This window comes from Mobula birostris, chromosome X (assembly GCF_030028105.1).
Source record: "Mobula birostris isolate sMobBir1 chromosome X, sMobBir1.hap1, whole genome shotgun sequence".
In the NCBI taxonomy this organism is placed as follows: domain Eukaryota; kingdom Metazoa; phylum Chordata; class Chondrichthyes; order Myliobatiformes; family Myliobatidae; genus Mobula; species Mobula birostris.
This window is the reverse complement of record NC_092402.1, coordinates 48,212,258-48,232,220: the sequence shown is the minus strand read 5'-3', so window position 1 is coordinate 48,232,220 and position 19,963 is coordinate 48,212,258. Positions and strand designations below refer to the sequence as shown.

Genomic DNA, 19,963 nt, shown 5'->3' with positions numbered 1-19,963 from the left:
TTTTTATCCTCTTCCATAGATACTGCCTGGCCTGCTGACTTCCTCCAGTGTTTGTGTGTTGCTTTGGATTTCCAGCATCTGCATACTTTCTCATGGCAGTGAAATATTTTTACAAAATAATTATGTTCTATTTCGCTTTTCCTCTGTAACTATCTGAACTGTTCTGTGGTTTTCCTTTCATTGGACTTTATCTCCATGTTACACTGATGGTTAAGCTTACATCACGCACATCTCCTCTCTATAGGTGAGCTTAAACTACACAACTAATTTTAGATTCCATAGAAATACTCTTAACTTTTGCTTCTTCTAAACTCAATCCTCAGATTACTTCTGAACTCTCAAACACAAATCACATTCAAGAAAATTTGTATTTCCACTCCAAACTCAAGTTAATAGCCTGTCAATAGTTGTATTTACTACTGGTTGGGTTACAACCATGACTCAAAATGCACTTCAGTAAATACATTGATTCTTTACTCAAAAATAAAAAACAAAATTCAGAAACATTGATGATATTAAAGAGAAAACCACAGCATAAGTAGTGCAGTCATTATGATACATCGTTTCAGCAGTTCCAAGCTCAATATCACTTAATTTTATCAGAGATGGTAGACTCAACACACTCACACACGCGAACATTAAAATGCAGTTAAACATACGGATAACCAAGGGTGGGGGAAAGGGGTGAAATAAGGTGAAATATTAATGTATTATAAGTTAAAAATTTAGGTCAGAGTGTCCTGAATGAATCTTGACTAGACTATGGATGGTAAAATATTATTCAAGATGGTTTTGATATTGTAATTTAGAAAATATACATGCAATGCTATTTAGGATTGAAGTACAAGATAATTGCACATACTTATCAGACACTCAATGGAATTTATGCTATGGATAATCGCTAGATCAAGTTTTGAATACTGAACAAGTTCCAGAAATAGTTGGATGATACCACGCCCATATCATCTTTTCAAGATAAATTCATCAGCTTTCTTGGAAGTAAATCACTTGGATCTGACATGGTAAGAAAACACATGATACCTACAAAGCAGACAATTAAAAGCTTTATGACAGTGTGGTGGTCTATTGCAATCTGAACTTGGAAAGATTGTATAATCCTTGTTTTCCTTCTGCCATCCTTGTGAATATTTTGACTGGCTTCATAAATACAAGTTTTAAAAGTGCCTACAATCCATTTGTAAGCAAGCAGCAATAACATCACCTATATGTCAAATGAAATTGTTATTTAGGTTCTTACTTGTCTCCAGGGAGTTTATATAAGTTGACAAGGCCCTTAAGGTGTTTTGAGAACTCCAAGAAATTCTTCTCTCTGTAACAGAACCAAGAAAATACAATGCAAAAATCAAACAAGGCATGAATATAAATCCTGCTTATTTTTCATTCTATAAATTATTGGCGATTATTCCAGAAATGAACGATGGTAATGAGTGATAGAATTAGGACTGAATTTCCAATCCACCTGTTCTGATCCAGATGACTTATAAATTACACTGGACAACAAACATTTTGCTTCCTGAATACTTTTGGGTGTATCTTATGGATTTTAGGCTGCTAATCATGAAAATCGCCATGAAATCTCCCCATTACACACCTTTTTTTGAAATCACCTATATTTATTATTTCAACTCATAATTCAAGTTAATTAAAATGTTGCCCACAATGCAAGCTGAAAAGTTTTCTATCTTGTCCAGGCATTCCTGGGCAGGCTCAGCCAGGGTGGTTGCTGCATGGCAGGACAGGTTTTAGAAAGGCTATAAAAGCATCACACACACACACTGCTCTGTGCATTGCATTTACTTGGATATCAGTTTGCGATCATGTTGATGCGCTTGCTCTACGCTCATAGCATATTGTATGTACTCATTATAATAAAGTAACTGTATTTTCAAGAGTAGTTGTGACAGCAAAATGTCTCGCCAAGTGTTGCAACAGCCGCAATACTTTGTTATATTTGTGGCGAGTATACGCTTAAATCTCAAAGACGGAGCATGACTCCTCATATTAAGAAACCCTATGAGCTCTAATTTGGGTGTAAAATTGGGGTCCAAAGCATGGGCTCCTCACATTTGTTGTGCAACATGCGCTGTTGATCTTAGACCTTGGCTCAAAGGTACTTGGAAGTCAATGTCGTTCACTGTCCCGATGATATGACAGACTGCTTCTTCTGTCTGACCAGTGTGACCATGGTTCCTCTGCTAAAAACAAGAAATCCACTGAATACCCCAATCTCCCTTCAGCCATGAGACCCATGCCACATGTTGATAATCTTCCAGTACCAAAGTCACTGGAGACATGGAGTCAAGCAGAGGTAGACGAAGATGTCATGATGCACGAGCCAGGAATGGAAAATGACAGACAGTGATACAGATTTTGAACCCTTTACATCAAGTGAGCCTCATCTGATAACTCAATCTGAGTTAAATGACCTGGTCAGAGACTTGGGTTTGTCAAAGGCAAAAGCAGAATTACTGGGTTCAAGACTGCAACGATGGGATCTGCTGTCACCAGGCACAAAAATTTCCATGAAGGATTTCGATATTTCAGACAGACGGTTCCCAGAGTACTGATGCCAAGATTATGGAAGGCATTTTTGTTGGCCCACAAATAAACCAGATCATCAATGTCAGGCAATTCGAAGAACTTCTAGTGGGGCCAGAGAAAATCGCATGGACGTTCAAGGACATTGTTGAAAATTTCCTTGGCAACCTCAGAGCACCAAACTACATGCAGCTGGTTGACAACATGCTTCAAGCAGACAAAACCATGAGGTGCAACATGTCACTAAAGATTCATTTTCTACATTCCCATTTAGACTTATTTCTTGCAAATCTTGGCGCTATCAGTGACAAGCACAGTAAGAGGTTTCACCAGGACATTGCGGTCATGGTGAAACGGTATCAGGGCAACTGGAATCCATCAATGCTGGCTGATTATTGTTGGACATTTAAGCGAGAAGCCTTAGACACCGAGTACAAATGAAAATCATCAACAAAACATTTTTAGCTTAGTTGAACTCTTGCAAAGCGTCACTGTTATGCAAATGAAATGCATTATATTCAATAAAAGTTAATTTCTTGTTTCTCCAAATTCCTACGTGATACAAGTAATCTGAAATTATATTTGTGTTCAGCTTCAAGCAGTCTATCATAACCACACAAATTTCTGAGGAAGCAACACTTTTGAAAAAAATTGCTGTCCAATGTTACCAAGATGCAGGCCACAGGGTATATGGTAGTCAAAACTACCATAAGCATCACCAGCACACCTGCCATCACAGATATACATATAGAAAGATGTCAGAAAAAAGGCCAGCAAAATCAAGAAGGGTCCCACCCACCCTAATCATGGACTGCTTGCCCCACACTCATTAGTGAGGAGACTATGTAGCAACCACACTTGGACCACCAGACTCAAAAACAGTTAACTCCCCAAAGCAGTAACGTTGATCAACACCTCCACCCACTAAACACCCCCCCAACCACTTTATCAGTTCCTGTCAGAGTCACTTACATACAGACACTTCTGTACTTAGCGTCACTTCATGTACATAAGCTATCATTTATATTTATTCTGATTTTTTTTATTATTGTGTTCTTTATCTTCTTGTGCTTTTTGTGTGCTGCATCGGATCCAGAGTAACAATCATTTTGGTCTCCTTTCCACTTATGTACTGGAAATGACATTAAACAATCTTAAATCTCGAAAGCAAATCAGATGGGGAAGTCTTGACCAGCGGCTGTCATTCACCAATCAGAGGCGGTGCTGGGTCTAAACCATCTTCCTGCTAGTCACAGAAGGTTATTGTCTCTGGGGAAAAAGCAGCGGAACCACATGCTAGTTCTGCTATTTTCATCTCCATTTTCAATACAAACTTTGCAACAGCTGAAGAACTAACCACAGATCATACAACAGAACATTAGAGTCTTGTTACTTAATCTGGTTTCTCAGCAGAATTGGCATTGCTTAAAGCAGCCCCTCACTGACATTAACTAATTTCACGTAGTTACCAGCAGACTGGCTTTGACCCTGCACCAAGATTAAAATTACTCACAAGGTCTGAATGCTACATTTGTTTTGCGCCTTGTTAAAAATGGCATACCTCAGATACTGCACCAGCTCCTGGCAGCTCTGTGGAAAACAGAACACGATCAGTCATTTCCGAGTAATATCTTTTCAATCATTTTTATTCTTTTAAAACAATGTATTACACAATACAGTTAAATACATCATGTTGTCATTAGTAACTTGTGGCTGGCTGTGGTACTAAAAAGATTTTAGTTTTGAGAAAATATTTTAGCTGTGGTCCTGCAGTGCCACTCTTACGGTATTTTACAGTGCATCTGTGAGGGATACTATACTGCTTGGAGGTATTGCTTGAGGTGATTATAAAAGATTCTGTGGAAGTGAAGGGTCGTTTAATACACTTGCTATCCACAGTCATCGAATCATACAGCAAAGGAACAGGCTCATAGATCCACTGCGTCTGCACTGATTGTTACACTCATCGATACTATTTGCCTAAATTAGGTCCATAGACATCTGTGCCTTGGTGAATCATGTGTTGCCTAAATGCTTCCGAAAGGTTATGAGAGTATCTGCCTCCACTGCCTCCTCAAACAGCCCATTCCAGATTCCACCTTTTGTGGAAAGAATCCCCCCCCCCTCAGATTCGGACTAAATCTCTTAAATTTGTCCTCCTCTTAAGACAGTCTCACCATTTAAAAGAAGATTCTTACTGTCTGTCAATCCTCACAATGTTACATACTACTATCAAGTCATCCTTCAGCCTCCTCCACTCCAGGGAAAACAAACATAGCCCACATATATCCTTATAACTAAAAAGCTCCAATCCAGACAATATCTCCTGCATCCCCTTCAGCACAATTCTATTGTGTGATGACCAAAACTGCCGAACCCAACATCCCTCAACCACCAGTATCAAAAACAGATTAATGAACCTTGCATTTTTCTTCCTGATGTGTACAAATTGGCTGCCATATATCACCTGATTACAAATGCCACCACATTATGGAAGTGCTACATTGGCCAGAAGGTATGTTGTGACTGTGATACATACACAAGGATCAATGTTGTTCTCACGGAGAGGATAATGACACTTTCAGGGGAAGCAGATATCTACACGATGTCATCTCCATTATTTTTTTCCTTATTTTCCTGGCGGGGGAAGTTGCCTAGATTTCAATAGCAATTGCCATTTTTCATCTTCTGTTCAATCAGACTTGGAGAAGCATACCATAGCCCATGTCTGCAGCAATTCTGAATTAATAACACAGAGTCCAATTCTTCTGCCCTCTAACATTTTTCATGCTAAAAATTTATTTAAAATTTGGTAGTACATCCACGACCATAATCAATTAAAATTCTTAGAACATAGAACATTACAGCACAGTACAGGCTCTTTGACCCACGACATTGTGCCAACCTTTTAACTTACTCTAAGATCAATCTAACCCTTCCCTCCCACATAGCCCGCTATTTTCTTTAATTCACGTGCCTATCTTAAATTTCCATAAAGATCTGTCTCTACCACTACTTCTAACAGTGCATTCCACACACCTATCACTCTCTGTATAAAGAACTGTCCACTCTACCTACGCCTCGTCTTCTTATGCAAATCTATAAAGTCAGCATTGTGGGCACGTGGCCAAGTGGTTAAGGCATTGAACTAGCTACCTGAAGGTCATGAGTTCGAGCCCCAGCCAAAGGAATGTGTTGTGTCCTTGAGCAAGGCAATTAATCACACATTGCTCAGCGACGACACTGGTGCCAAGCTGTATGGGTCCTAATGCCCTTCTCTTGGACAACATTGGTGTCGTGGAGAGGGGAGACTTGCTGCGTGGGCAACTGCTGGTCTTCCTACAACCTTGCCCAGGCCTGCGCCCTGGAGAGTGAAGACTTTCCAGGTGCAGATCCATGGTCTCGCAAGACTAACGGATGCCTTTATAAAGTCACCTCTCATCCTCTTTCATTCCAAAGAGAAAAGCCCTGGCTCACCCAACCTATCCTCATTAGAGATGCTCTCCAATTCAGGCAGCATCTGAGTAAACCTCCTCTGCAGCCTCTACATCCTTCTGAAAATAAGGCGTACTTCACCATGCTTCTTAAAATGATACCTTTAGTTATTTATTTCCTGAGCAACCACAAACTGATCTGTTTTAAAAAGAGTATTCTAACAGGGATTAAGATTATTAGTAACAGTGAATTAGCCATTAATCTTCAATAGCATCATACAAAAGTCCTACCACAGGATTTTCTCCATGGTGTGCCACCTTGACATCACAGACTTGTCCTGTTGGATCCAGCAGCACCTCTACATAGAACATGTCTGACGTGATGTAGCATTCAGTGCCTGAAGGACTCAGGTGTGAACAAAGGCTAGTTGAGAAAAAAGGCTGGCTTAGAATTACAACTCATAGAAATAATCGGTTTTATTTTTCAAAAGCTGAAAAACAGTACCCAAATTATATGAATTTAGCCCTTACCTGTTTTGTCTGGCAATCGACTCTAGACGGTCCGTCATTGCAGGCAAAGACATTACTGAAAAGCAGTGAGTTAGCATCAGTAAGAAGATTTAAGGACTATTTGAGGTATAAAAAATAATTTATAGTTGGGCTTTAAAGTAAAATGAGATTGAGATTAGTTTTAGATTTATTACGTGCACATTGAAACAGAGTAAAATGTGTCATTTGCGTTAGCAACCAACACACCCAAGGATGTACTGTGGACAGCCCGCAAGTGTCGCCACACATCGCATGCCCACCATGCTTATCAGAACAACACAGAAGAACTAAGGTGTTACATAAACCAAGACTATGCCTGTAGATCTACTTAAGTGAAGAAATCAGTTTAGAGAAGGCTTTCCAAAAGAGCTTCACGGATTAAGGAGGCGGCTCCAGAGAAAAAGACAAAGTGTTCAAAGGCTCTGCTACCAATGAGGTAGAGGGAGCAGCAGGAGAATGAACAGAATTCCAGAGTTTGAGGGAAGCAGTAAGGTTGACAGGACTGGGAATCTTGCAGTGGGAGGAGAGAACAAGCTGTGGAGTGAATTTATATACGTGGCTCTTAAACTGCATCCACTGAAAATAGATTGCCAGTAAAGGTCAGTTAAGAATGTTAGCGACCCATTTTGTTTAGAAAAGGCTCTTGATGAGAAGTTTGCTGTTATGGTTATAAAGTTTTCGATAAATTTTGGATTTGGCAGCTAGCTGCTGAGTTCAGTGCCAAGGGTCTGGAACTGATAAACGCAGATACACAGATTCAAAGATTTTCCTGTAGTAAAGATCACGGACCTAAAATAAAACTGGAGCTGCCCAGTATATATGCACATGAGAACAAATGGCTGTACATAAATATCAATGAATGCCTGTTGTATTTTTAAGAGCGAGCATTTAAGGTTATGCAAGGTCGCATATGCCAGAGAGTCAGTCAAAGACATACAGCATGGAAACACAGCACATGGAGTTCTGTGCCGATCATCAACCACTTCTTTAATCCAATCCTACATTAATCCCAATTTTTATTCTTCTTCCCACATTCTCAACAACACCCCAGATTATATGGTGCCAAGAGCAATTTACAGTAGCTAATTAACCTACCAACACACATCTGGGACTGTGGGAAGAAATAAGAGTATCAAACCCATACAATCACAGGGAAAACATGCTGCCTCTACATAATGTCAGGGCTGAGCCAGAGTCTCTGACGCTGTTAGCCAGTGGCTTGACCAACTGTACCAGTGTGCCAAGTTATGCAAAAAAAAAAGATAAAATTCCTGTCAAAATGACCTTGCAGGCAGTGTAGCATTGAGTGAAAGGCTGGAAAACTTCAGGATTGAATGCTGGTTTGTGTATTTAGCAGATTTCAACCATGCTTAGAGAAGAGGGTCACTACAATTGATTGCAATAACCCCCGAGCTGCACAAGAGATAAATCAGGCAGGGTTGTTCTGTCTTCTTTTCAATGTCTTATAGATTAGAAGACTAATACAGCATGGATACAGGCCCTTTGGCCAGCTCATCCATGTTGACCTAGACAGCCATTTAATTTACTCCCACATTTCCCCTTAAACTTGCTTATCTATGTACCCACCCTACTGTTTTTTTTAAAAGATATTATTTTACCTGCCAACCACTTCCTCTGACAGCTCCTTCTATATACAGATTACCTTGTGTGAAGAAATTGCCCCTCAAACCCCTTTTTAAATCTTTCCCCTCTCACCTTAAATCAATGTTTTCTAGTTTTTGATTTCCCTTGGAAAAAGATTACCCACATTCACCCTACCTATCCTCACCCACAACCCCCCCCCATGATTTTATATATGTCTGAGGTCATTCCTTAACTATTACACTCCAAGGTATAAAATTCTAGTCTGCCCAATCTCTCCCCAAACTCAGGCAGCTCATGAAAGAGAATGTGAGATATATGTTTATGCACTAATCTAACTTTTGTTGTAGATTTAATTAGTACAGGAGGCTAAAGGGCAGGAACTGTACGAAAACATTACTTCAGCAATGACCGCCCAGGGTAATACATGATCACAGACCAGCTCTTCTATCTTTACATGGCAAACAATAGATCATTTTCAGAACAGTTTGCTGAGGTTATTTGTAATCAGCTGACATAAAGTGATTGAAGCAGGCACATTAGCAGCATTAAAAAGCCATCTGAATAAGTACATGGATAGGAGAGGTTTAGATGGCTATGAGCCAAATGTGGGCAGATGGGACCAGCTCACTAGCCAACACAGTTGACGAGTTGGGCTGACGGGCCCACTTCCGTACCGGAAACCATAACTTAATACAAATCATCACAGGATTTAAAACCATTCTCATTCTCATAGCTTAGCGTGTGAGACAGAGTGGAGAGTAATAGGCAGATGATGCGGCAGAAACTATCACACTTTTATTTCCATTATTTGTCCAACAGCAAATAGCCAATTTACTGCCAAAGTCACGTGTGCACACATACATTAGGCATATGGTATGTTTTTGTGTACGCTTTCACCAGCTTTCTTCCAATTGTGGAAACAAATAATTCCACTGTTGACAATTTGAAAAATACTGAATGATAATAGAGGATTTTCATTCTCCAGTTTTAGTCCAGATTTCACATATTGGAAACACTGGTATTCTGAAATTCCATGCAAGTCACTCAGTCCCACACCATCAGGTTCAGGAACAGTTATCTTACAACCACCTTGTTTCTGAGCCAGCATGGATAAATTCATTCATTATTACTCTGAACTGATTCTACAACCTACTGACTCACTTTCAAGGATTCTTCACAACTCATGTTCACAGCATTATTTTATTTACACAGTTTGTCATTTTTTGTACATTGGTTATTTGACAGTCTTTATGTATAGTTTTTCATCAATTCTACTGAATTTCTTTTCTACCCCTGTAATGCCTGCAAGAAAATCAATCAACGCATATGGTAACATATACATACTTTTGATAAATTTACTTTGAGCTTTGAAATCATTAAAACTATTTGCAAACTTTTCTCAGATACATGGAGGTAACAATTCAGATAGACTATATACACGATTTGTGAAAGGGCAGAATTGATCTGCAGAGATCACACACAGATTATCACAACCTTAAGGAAAATAAATCCTGCACATTTGTAGATGCCAGTGTCAGGCCAAAAAAAAAAGTTTCACTAACCTTTAAGTGCTTTCTGCAGGGTCTCCAAACAGGCAATAAGATGCTGGTGGCCTCCTGTGTTCATTATACTTCGTTTCTCCTATATAACAGGACAATATAGTAGCTAGAATGTGACACCCTTATTGGTTAATGTGAATCAATGGTCAACTACCATTTTACCAACACTACACAAAATATATCAAAATACCCACCACCAAGATTTGATTCATAATTTATTTCAATGGATCAATGGCTCAATACAGTTGTGAATGGATCAGCCTTGGCACTTGTATGCTGGGTGTCACTATTGTCGAGCATGGAAATGTTCTTAAAGACTTCACTTCCGATTAGTTGATTAACCGTCCATCACCATTTAGAATTTACTATGGTAGGACTGCAGAACTTAGGTTTGATTCACTGGTTGAGATTTTTGGCCCCTCTATTGCATGCCAGTTTTGTGGCTGAGCAGTAACAGAGAAGGCATATCAAGTGTTGGTCTTCATTAGTCAGGTGATTGAGTTTAAGAGCCTCAAAGTAATGTTGCAGCTCTATAAAACTCTGGTTAAACCACACTTGGAGTACTAAGTTCAGTTCTCGTCCCCTCAGCATAGGAAGGACGCAGAAGCTTTATAGAGGGTTCAGAGGAGATTTACCAGGATGCTGCCTGGATTAGACAGCATGTCTCATGAGGATAGGTTGAGTGAGCTCGGGTTTTTCTCTTTGGAGCGAAAGAGGATGAGGGGTGACTTGATAGATATGTATAAAAGACATAGATAGAATGAAGAGTCAACACCTTTTTCCCCAGAGTGGCAATGCTAAAATTTTAAAGGTGTCTAGAAGAAAGTATGTTTTTTTAATATAAACACATACACACAGAGTAGGTGCATGCAATGATCTGACAGGGGTGGTGGTAGGGGCAGATACATTAGGGACATTTAAGAGACTCTTTGATAGGCACACGGATAACAAAAAGAATGGGGGCTATGTGGGAAGGAAGGGTTAGACTGATCTTAAATTAGGTTAAAAGGTCAGCACAACATCGTAGGCTAGAGAAGCTTTCCTGTTCTACGTTCCTGTACTCCAATGCATTGGACTAACACCTTATACTTGGTTATATCTGATGCTGATCCGGACATTCCTTTCTGCACTCCTCACCAAATCAGGTCTGATCCCATAGTTGATAGTAATAATGAGATATGCCAGTCCACACAGCTTCAGACTGATATGCAAACCTTGATCTAAGCATCAAATCATCACATTGCTTCTTGTTAAATCTGCTCTATAACTTTACCATAGCTTGACGCACGAGTTTTGCTGTCTCAGACCAGGGTCTTGTCTGACCATACTTCGCATGCAGCTTTTCCAGCAATGAGTTCATTTTACTCAATTTCTCGGCTTCTGTGAAACAAACGGAAAGAAAACAAGTTTCACATTTATTAGGATGGCTGTTTTGAATGGTGTGCTTCACAATGGTCTCTGCAGCTGTGAAATAAGTTTGGAAAAACTAAGTTCTATAATTGTTAATTTGAACTGCAGTAAAACATTAAGAGCAGAAAGCCTCATTAGAACACAAAATTGGAGATCAGGCAACTCAGTCCCTCAAGTCTACCCTATTGTTCAATATGATTGTGGTGGATTAGTCCCAGGCCTCATTTCATCTTCTGTGCCAGTTCCATGTAGCCTTCAATTTATTTCTTATTTATTCAAATACAGTTCAGTAACAGACCCTTCTGGCCCAATGAGCCCTTGCTGCCCAACCACACCCATGTGACCAATTAACCTACTAGCCCATACCACTTTGGAACGTGGGAGGAAACCAGCGTGCTCGGAGGAAACCCACATAGTAACAGCAAGAATGTACAAACTCTTTACTGACAGCAGTGGAAATCAAACCCAGATTGCTCTCCTCTTTAAATACCCCAGTTGATCTGGCCTCCGCAACACTGAGGTAGAAATGTCACACATCTGTCACCTTCAATGAGAAGGAGCTCCGATGTAGCTCGGTTTTAAACTGTTTGTTTGTTATGATGTGGGCAATCATGGTCTTTCCATGATGATTGTTCTTGGCAATTTTTTCTACAGAAGTGGTTTGTCATTGCCTTCTTCTGGGCAGTAACTTTACAAAATGGGTGACCCCTGCCATTATCAATACTCTTCATAGGTTGTCTGCCTGACATTAGTGGTTGCATAACCAGGACTTGTGATATGCACCAGCTGCTCATTCGACCATCCACCACCTGCTCCCATGGCTTCATGTGACTCTGATTGGATGGTGGGGGGGCTAAGCAGGTGCTACACCTTGTCCAAGCGTGACCTGCAGGCTACCAGAGGGAAGAAGCGCTATGCATCTTCTTTAGAGACGCATCTCCACCCCACCATCCAGCAATTTTAAATGACTACCACAAGTGTCATTGACATTCTCCCACTAATGGAAACAGTGACTTTTTCCTGTGCAACACACACACAAAATGCACATAATGTTTCCGTCAGGATTAAGTTTCAATATCATCCTTCATTCTTCTAAACTTCAAACAATATATGATGTAATTTCTGCAGCCACATAACGAGACCACCTTCTCATTCCAGGAATTAGCCTAGTCAAATCTCTTCTCAATGTCACTATACCTTTATTTAAATAAAGGGACCAAATTGTACATTTAGAACATAGAACAGTACAGCACAATATAGGCCCTTGGTCCACAATGTTCTGCTGATCTTTTACCCTGCTCCAAGATCAATTGAATAATTCCCTCCTGCATAAGCCTCCATTTTTCTTTCATCCACTTGCCTGAGATTCTTGAATGCTCCAAATGTATTTGGCTCTATCTCCACTCTGGCAGCACATTCACACATCCACTATTCTGTGGGGGGGGGGGGGGAATACCCAACATCCCCACTATACTTTCCTACAGTCACCTTAAAATTACGCCCTGATTTTCACCCTGGGAAAAAGGTGCTGGCTGCCCACTCATATTAATGCCTCTTATCTTGCACACATCCATTAAATCACCTCTCATCCTCCTTTGCTTCAAAGAGGAAAAAAACTTTTTTGCAACAATATTTCCCTATTGTTAAACTTCCCCCTTTTACAAATAAGGCCTTTGACAAGGTCCCGCATGGGAGGTTGGATAAGGTTCAGTCACTTGGCATTCAAGATGAGGTAGCAAATTGGATTACACATTGGCTTTGTGGGAGAAGCCATTCAAAACAATGGCTGATTCTGAACCTCATTTCCAACCCTTTATTCTGAAGCTATCCAACTTATTTTTAATCTTCAACAAGGGAAAACAGCTTGCACCATTTACTCTGTCAAACCCTCTAGAAAGCTTTTGCTTCTGTACGATCACCCCTCCTTCTTCCAAATGGCACAGTATATGGGCTTAAACTGCCCATTTTTCCCTTAGAGAATTATCAAACCCATAAGTCAGCTCACCAGCTCAAAAGAGCTGTGAAACAGTTACACAATGACACATTGAAATTAGAACTTACATTGTCTACTGCAACTTGAAAAGAATGCATGTAATCATGAACTAGGATCAGATGATATTGATCATACACTCAGTGTAGTCTTTAGCTAATTCAGTGTTGCTCCTTGTCTACTGTGTGATCCTACACTGCACAATTTATGCTTGACTGAAAAATCGAGATTTTCATCTGCTGTAAAACAGCACAGCATCACACCATAAAAAGCAAATTCTAAAAGGGACAACACCCTCTCTGACTTCATTCAGTAAAGTTAAACTTGACACAATGTGCTCTCAGAACACAATGACATTTTGAAAATAAAATCTAGACGCTACCAAAAGATTAACTTTATTTGTAACATGGCTCCCAGGACAAATGCATCAGAGGCACCAGACTGGCAGAGGGGAATAGCCCTTGGCGCCCTGAACATTAGCTGCAGACCCCATGAAGTGCTATAGTATTAAGTTAAACTTTCAAATTCCAAAGTCACCTCAACAGGGATAGAGTTCCTCTTGTCCTCACCTACTACCCCATGAATCTCCGCATCCAACACATTATTCTCCGCAACTTTGGCCATCTCCAAAGGGACCCTACCACTAAACATATCTTTACCTCCGTCCCACTCCGCTTTCTGCAGGGATTGCTCCCTTCATGAGTCTCTTGTCTATTCGTCTCTCCTGGAACTTATCCTTGCTTTACCTGCTAATCTACTGGGGTCTATTGTGTCCAGTACTTCCTCTACATTGGTGAGACCCGTCATAAATTGGCAGACCATTCCATCGAGCACCCCCATCAAAAGCAGAACTTTCCAATTCCCATTCTTATACCAACGTGACAGTCCATGACCTTCTCTTGTGCCATGATGAGACCACCCCCAGGGTGTTGGAGCAACACCTTATATTCCATCTGGGTAGCCTCCAATCTGATGGCATGAATATTAATTTCTCCTTCCAGTAAAAAATGTTTCCCTTTCCCTCCCCTCTTCTATTCCTCACTCTGGATTCTTACCTCTTCTCATCTGCCTATCACTTTCCCCTGGGTCTCCTCTTGTTTAACACCATAATGAAAGTCTATACCTCTGAGACCGTAACAGTTCCTCAAAACTGCACAAGAATGATACACTCAAGTCTTGAAATCATTAAATTTTTGAAAACAGCAAACATATCATCATTGAGCCTTAGTAAGATACAAGACAAGAAACTGAAGTTGGAATCTACAACAAAATAAAACACTGGAAGGATTCAGTATTCAAATTTATCATCACGCGTACATCGAAACAGAGTGAAATGCATTGTTTGTGTTAACAACCAACACATCTGATGGCATGCTGGAGACAACCTGCAAGCATCACTAACTGTTGCAAGTATCAGTGCAAGGTGTAACCCAGATCGTCACCTTTTTCCTCCAGAGATGCTGCTAGACCCACTGAGTTCCTCCAGTATTTTGATTCTGTGTTGGGATTATAAATACTAAAGAAATGTCTGTTCTTTTGCAGTATTAACAGGAGCAGCCACACTTGGAGTACTGTGTCCAGTTCTAGGAAGGATGTGGAAGCATTGGAAAGGGTACAGAGGAGATTTACCAGGATGCTGTCTGGTTTAGAGAGCATGGATTATGATCAGAGATTAAGGGAGCTAGGGCTTTACTCTTTGGAGAGAAGGAGGATGAGAGGAGACATGATAGAGGTGTACAAGATAATAAGAGGAATAGATAGGGTGGCTAGCCAGCGCCTCTTCCCCAGGGCACCACTGCTCAATACAAGAGGACATGGCTTTAAGGTAAGGGGTGGGAAGTTCAAGGGAGATATTAGAGGAAAGTTTTTTTACTCAGAGAGTGGTTGGTGCGTGGAATGCACTGCCTGAGTCAGTGGTGGACGCAGATACACGAGTGAAGGTTAAGAGACTACTAGACAGGTATATGGAGGAGTTTAAGGTGGGGGCTTATATGGGAGGCAGGGTTTGAGGGTCGGCACAACATTGTGGGCCGAAGGGCCTGTACTGTGCTGTACTATTCTATGTTCTATGTTAAGACTAATTCTTAGGTCAGATCTCTGCTGCTATGACTAAAACAAGGTACAAGCAATGGTTTAACTATGTTCTGTGTACCTGCACACATGGCATTTGATTTATTTAGAGATATAGCACGGAACAGGCCCTTCTGAGCCACACTGCCCAGCAACCCCTGATTTAACCCTAACCTAATCACAGGACAATTTACAATGGCTAATTAACCTACCAACTGGTACGTCTTTGAACTATGAGCAGAAATCCAGAGGAAGCCCACACATTCCACAGGGAGAACATACAAACTCCTTACAAGGACACTGGTATTGAACTCCAAACTCCAACACATCGGGATGTAATAGCTAACCGCTAAACTACTGTGGCGTCCAACTTGTTTCCCACATGAAGCGGAACTTACTTTGAAGAAACTTAAGCTCTCAAAAGGGAAGAATAAGGAACAGTTTCAGTTTGTTTCTTACTTTGTCCTAATACAAGCCTAACAGATTTGTATTAGACAATATAGGATTCATCAATCACAAAATCTGAAGGATCATGGCCAATATGAAATGCAATGATTAATCATAAACACAGTACATTAGCTACACAATTTTAAGAAAGATTTAAACAGTTCTAAGCTAGCGATATTAAGTTTAAAAATATCAAAGGATATTTGATTTTATTAAACCAATTGTTGAAACTTCAAATAAAATTTCCTCATAAGGACTGTGTATCCTCATACAAGGACTGCTGACCTGGAGGAGATTACAAAGATCAACTTGGCCACCTCCAACAATCGCTGGAGACCAACTGAGTGCAGATGCTAGAATCAGGGGAAACAAATAACCCGTTGGAGAAACACAGCGGCCGAGAAGCGTCTGTGGAGGAAAAGGAGCTGCTGATGTTTCAAGTTGAAACCCTGCATCAGGTCCCGAGTTCCTCCAACAATTACTACATTGGTTTTATGCGAACAATCCATTTTCACTTAAGCTGATTGGAGAGAGATGCTGCTGCCGTGCTCACTTTCGACCAGGCGGTGAAGGGAAGGGGGCCAGGGAGGTTGGGGGTGGGGCGGGAATTAGAGGAAGGGGTCTGGGGACGAGGGGGGTGAAAGAAGAGACGGGGGGGCAACAGAAGAGAGAGGGAGAGGAGGCGGCGTCGTGGATGGAGAAGAAGAGGAATGAGAATTGTGATGTGACGCCGACCTCCGAACCCGAGTGTACTCCCAGACCCCCACCCCGCACTCACCTGTCGCCTCATCCTTGCTTCGCTCAACGGCCCCCGACTGCTGTGCGCCGACCGGGGACTCCGTGGCGCCGCCGTAACCAAAAGGCATCGAGACGGGAAACCCCTGTATCGCCGCCATTTTCGCCTTCCCTCCCTTCGCTCGGCGCAGATTATGACCTCACCTCCGGCGCACTAATAATTCGGCATAGGACTGTTGGCGATCCTCGGGGGTGTAAAAGGTGCTAAAAGGGGCTGAAGCTGCAGACAGTTTGTTAAACCAAGGAAATGTTTTTTCAAGTATATGACATAGACTGGCCTGTGTCCTTTGCAATATATGTCCTTCTGATTGAAAAAACTGTTCTGCGGGCTGCAGGAGCTTAATAAACAATTGGAAATTGTATATCAATGTCACAAATGTAGTATATCGCAAGTTTTTCCAAGGTGTCGTTTCTGTTGCTATACAAGAAACACAGCAGCTAAATTGGTGGCAGATAATTTGTTTAAAGGATAAATATGTAATGAAACACTTTTCCAAATAACACCATGAAATCTTGCCGATCGACAACTGGACTATTCATTGATTTTTCATTGAGTGAAACAGCATGGAATCAGAATCAGATTTAATATCACCGGCATATGTCGTGAAATTTGTTAACTTTATGGCAGCAGTACAATAAAATACATCATATTTATTTCGAAAGAAAAAAAATCTGAGGTACATTAAGTATATATCTGCCCATTAAATATTTTAAGTTGAAATAAGTAGTACAAAATAACAAATCAAGTCAAGTCACTTTTTATTGTCATTTTGACCATAACTGCTGGTACAGTACACAGTAAAAACGAGGCAATGTTTTTCAGGACCATGGTGCTACATGAAACAATACAAAAACTATACTGAATTACGTAAAAAACAACACAAAACTACAGTAGACTACAGACCTACCCAGGACTGCATAAAGTGCACAAAACAGTGCAGGCATTACAATAAATAATAAACAAGACAGTAGGCACAGTAGAGGGCAGTAGGTTGGTGTCAGTCCAGGCTCTGGGTATTGAGGAGTCTGATGACTTGGGGGAAGAAACTGTTACATAGTCTGGTCGTGAGAGCCCGAATGCTTCAGTGCCTTTTGCCAGATGGCAGGAGGGAGAAGAGTTCGTATGAGGGGTGCGTGCGTTTCTTCATAATGCTGTTTGCTTAAAAAGTGATGAGGTAGTGTTCATGGGTTCAATGTCCATTTAGGAATCGGATGGCAGAGGGGAGGAAGCTGTTCTTGAATCACTGAGTGTGTGTCTTCAGGCTTCTGTATCTCCTTCCTGATGGTAACGGTGTGAAAGGGTATGCCCTGGGTGATGGGGATCCTTAATGATGGACGCCACCTTCCTAAGGTACTGCTCCTTGAAGATGTCTTGCATACTATGGAGGCTGGTACCCATGATAGAGCTGACTAATTTTACAAATTTCTCCAACTTATTTTGATCTTGTGCAGTAGACCCCCGCTCCCTATACCAGACGGTGATGCAGCAGATCAGAATGCTCCCTACTGTTCATTTGTAGGTTTTGAGAGTTTTATTTGACAAACCAAATCTCAAACTCCTAATGAAGTATAGCCCTTGTCTTCCCTTCTTTATAGCTGCATTGATATGTTGCTTCCAGTTTAGGTTCTTAGTTATATTGGCACCCAGGAATTTGAAATTACTCACTCTCTTCACTTCTGATCCCTCTATGAGTTTGTGTTCCCTCATCACACCCTTCCTAAAATCAGCTCTTCAGCCCTTCAGCTCTCATCATCCATTCTGCTAGAGAGGTAGCAACGGGGGAACTAAAAGATATGGTGGAGAAACTTAATAAGTACTTTGCGTCAATATTCACTGTGGAAGACACAAACAGTGTGCCAGAGATTTGAGGGTGTCAGGGAGCAGAAGTGAGTGTAATTGCTATTGCCAAGGAGAAAGTGCTTGCAGCTGAAACTCTGAAGGCAGATAAGTTACCTGCATCAGATGGACTGCAACCCAGGGTGATGTTAAGTCTTTATAAGGCATTGGTCAGATGGCACTTGGTGAATTGTGAGCAGTTTTGGGCCCATTATCTCAGAAAAGAATTGTTGGCATTGGAAAGGATCCAGAAGTTGTTAGCGAGAATGATTCCAGGAATGAAAGGGTTAATATATGAAGAGGTTTCAATGGCTCCGGGCCTGTACTAGCTGGAATTTAGAATAATAACAGGTTATCTCATTGAAACCTATTGGATATTCAAAGGCTTAGATAAAGTGGTGGTGGAGAGGCTGTCCCCTATAGTGGGGGAGTCTCGGACCAGAGGGCACAGCCTCAGAATACAAGGATATCCCTTTAGAACACAGATGAGGAGGAATTTCTTTAGCGAGAGAGTAATGAATCTGTGAAATTAATTGACGGCTGTGGAGGCCAAGTCATTGAGTATATTTAAAGCGGAGGTGGATAGGTTCTTGATTAATCAGGGCTTCAAAGGTTACGGGGCAAAGGCAGGAGAATGTGGTTGAGGAGGACAATAAGTCTGCCCATGATGGAATGGCAGAACAAACTCAATGGGATAAATGGCCTAATTCTGCTAATATGGTGGAGCATTACAAATACCTGGGGAGACGAATTGACAATAAACTGGACTGGTCTAAGAACACTGAGGCTGTCTACAAGAAGGGTCAGAGCCGTCTCTATTTCCTGAGGAGACTGAGGTCCTTTAACATCTGCCGGACGATGCTGAGGATGTTCTACGAGTCTGTGGTGGCCAGTGCTATCATGTTTGCTGTTGTGTGCTGGGGCAGCAGGCTGAGGGTAGCAGACACCAACAGAATCAACAAACTCATTCGTAAGGCCAGTGATGTTGTGGGCTCTGGACTCTCTGACGGTGGTGTCTGAAAAGAAGATGCTGTCCAAGTTGCATGCCATCTTGGACAATGTCTCCCATCCACTACATAATGTACTGGGTGGACACAGGAGTACATTCAGCCAGAGACTCATTCCACCGAGATGCAACACAGAGCATCATAGGAAGTCATTCCTGCCTGTGGCCATCAAACTTTACAACTCCTCCCTTGGAGGGTCAGACACCCTGAGCCAATAGGCTGGTCCTGGACTTATTTCATAATTTACTGGCATAATTTACATTACTATTTAACTATTTATTGCTATTTTCTATTACTATTCTATTACTATTTATTATTTCCATGACTATTGCTATTTCTATTACTATTTATTATTTATGGTGCAACTGTAACGAAAACCAATTTCCCTCGGGATCAATAAAGTATGACTATGACTATCTTATGGTCATATTGGGCAATATCTCTATCTATGCGAATCCCATTTGCCCAAATTTGGCCCATATCCTCTAAAGTTTTCTGACCAGGTACCTATTCACATGCAGGAAAATTGGTGAAGTTGTGGATAGTGGGAAAAGTTGTGAATGTGGATCAATTGGAAATATGCAGAAAAAAATATAAGATGGAGTTTAATCTGGACAAGTTTGTATCCAAGTCTAAACACATGCATGTCCACTAGAACACAAGTCCCTCAATCCTGCTATGTAGTTCGTTCGTTCATTATG

The 19,963-nt window shown here is 41.1% G+C and overlaps 1 protein-coding gene across 2 annotated transcripts in view; it reads right to left on the bottom strand.

The window, feature by feature from the left end:
* med1 (mediator complex subunit 1) overlaps window positions 1-19,963 on the bottom strand; it is a 117,465-nt gene that overhangs the window by 37,699 nt on the left and 59,803 nt on the right. For both annotated transcript variants that reach the window (XM_072249607.1, XM_072249608.1), the window contains 7 exons: window positions 16,402-16,638; window positions 10,980-11,086; window positions 9,710-9,788; window positions 6,525-6,579; window positions 6,285-6,417; window positions 4,121-4,149; window positions 1,259-1,330 (listed from right to left, as the gene is read on the bottom strand). In XM_072249607.1, the coding sequence (XP_072105708.1) occupies window positions 1,259-1,330; window positions 4,121-4,149; window positions 6,285-6,417; window positions 6,525-6,579; window positions 9,710-9,788; window positions 10,980-11,086; window positions 16,402-16,519 (593 nt within the window). In that variant the 5' untranslated portion in view covers window positions 16,520-16,638. The remainder of the gene's footprint in view (window positions 1-1,258; window positions 1,331-4,120; window positions 4,150-6,284; window positions 6,418-6,524; window positions 6,580-9,709; window positions 9,789-10,979; window positions 11,087-16,401; window positions 16,639-19,963) is intronic.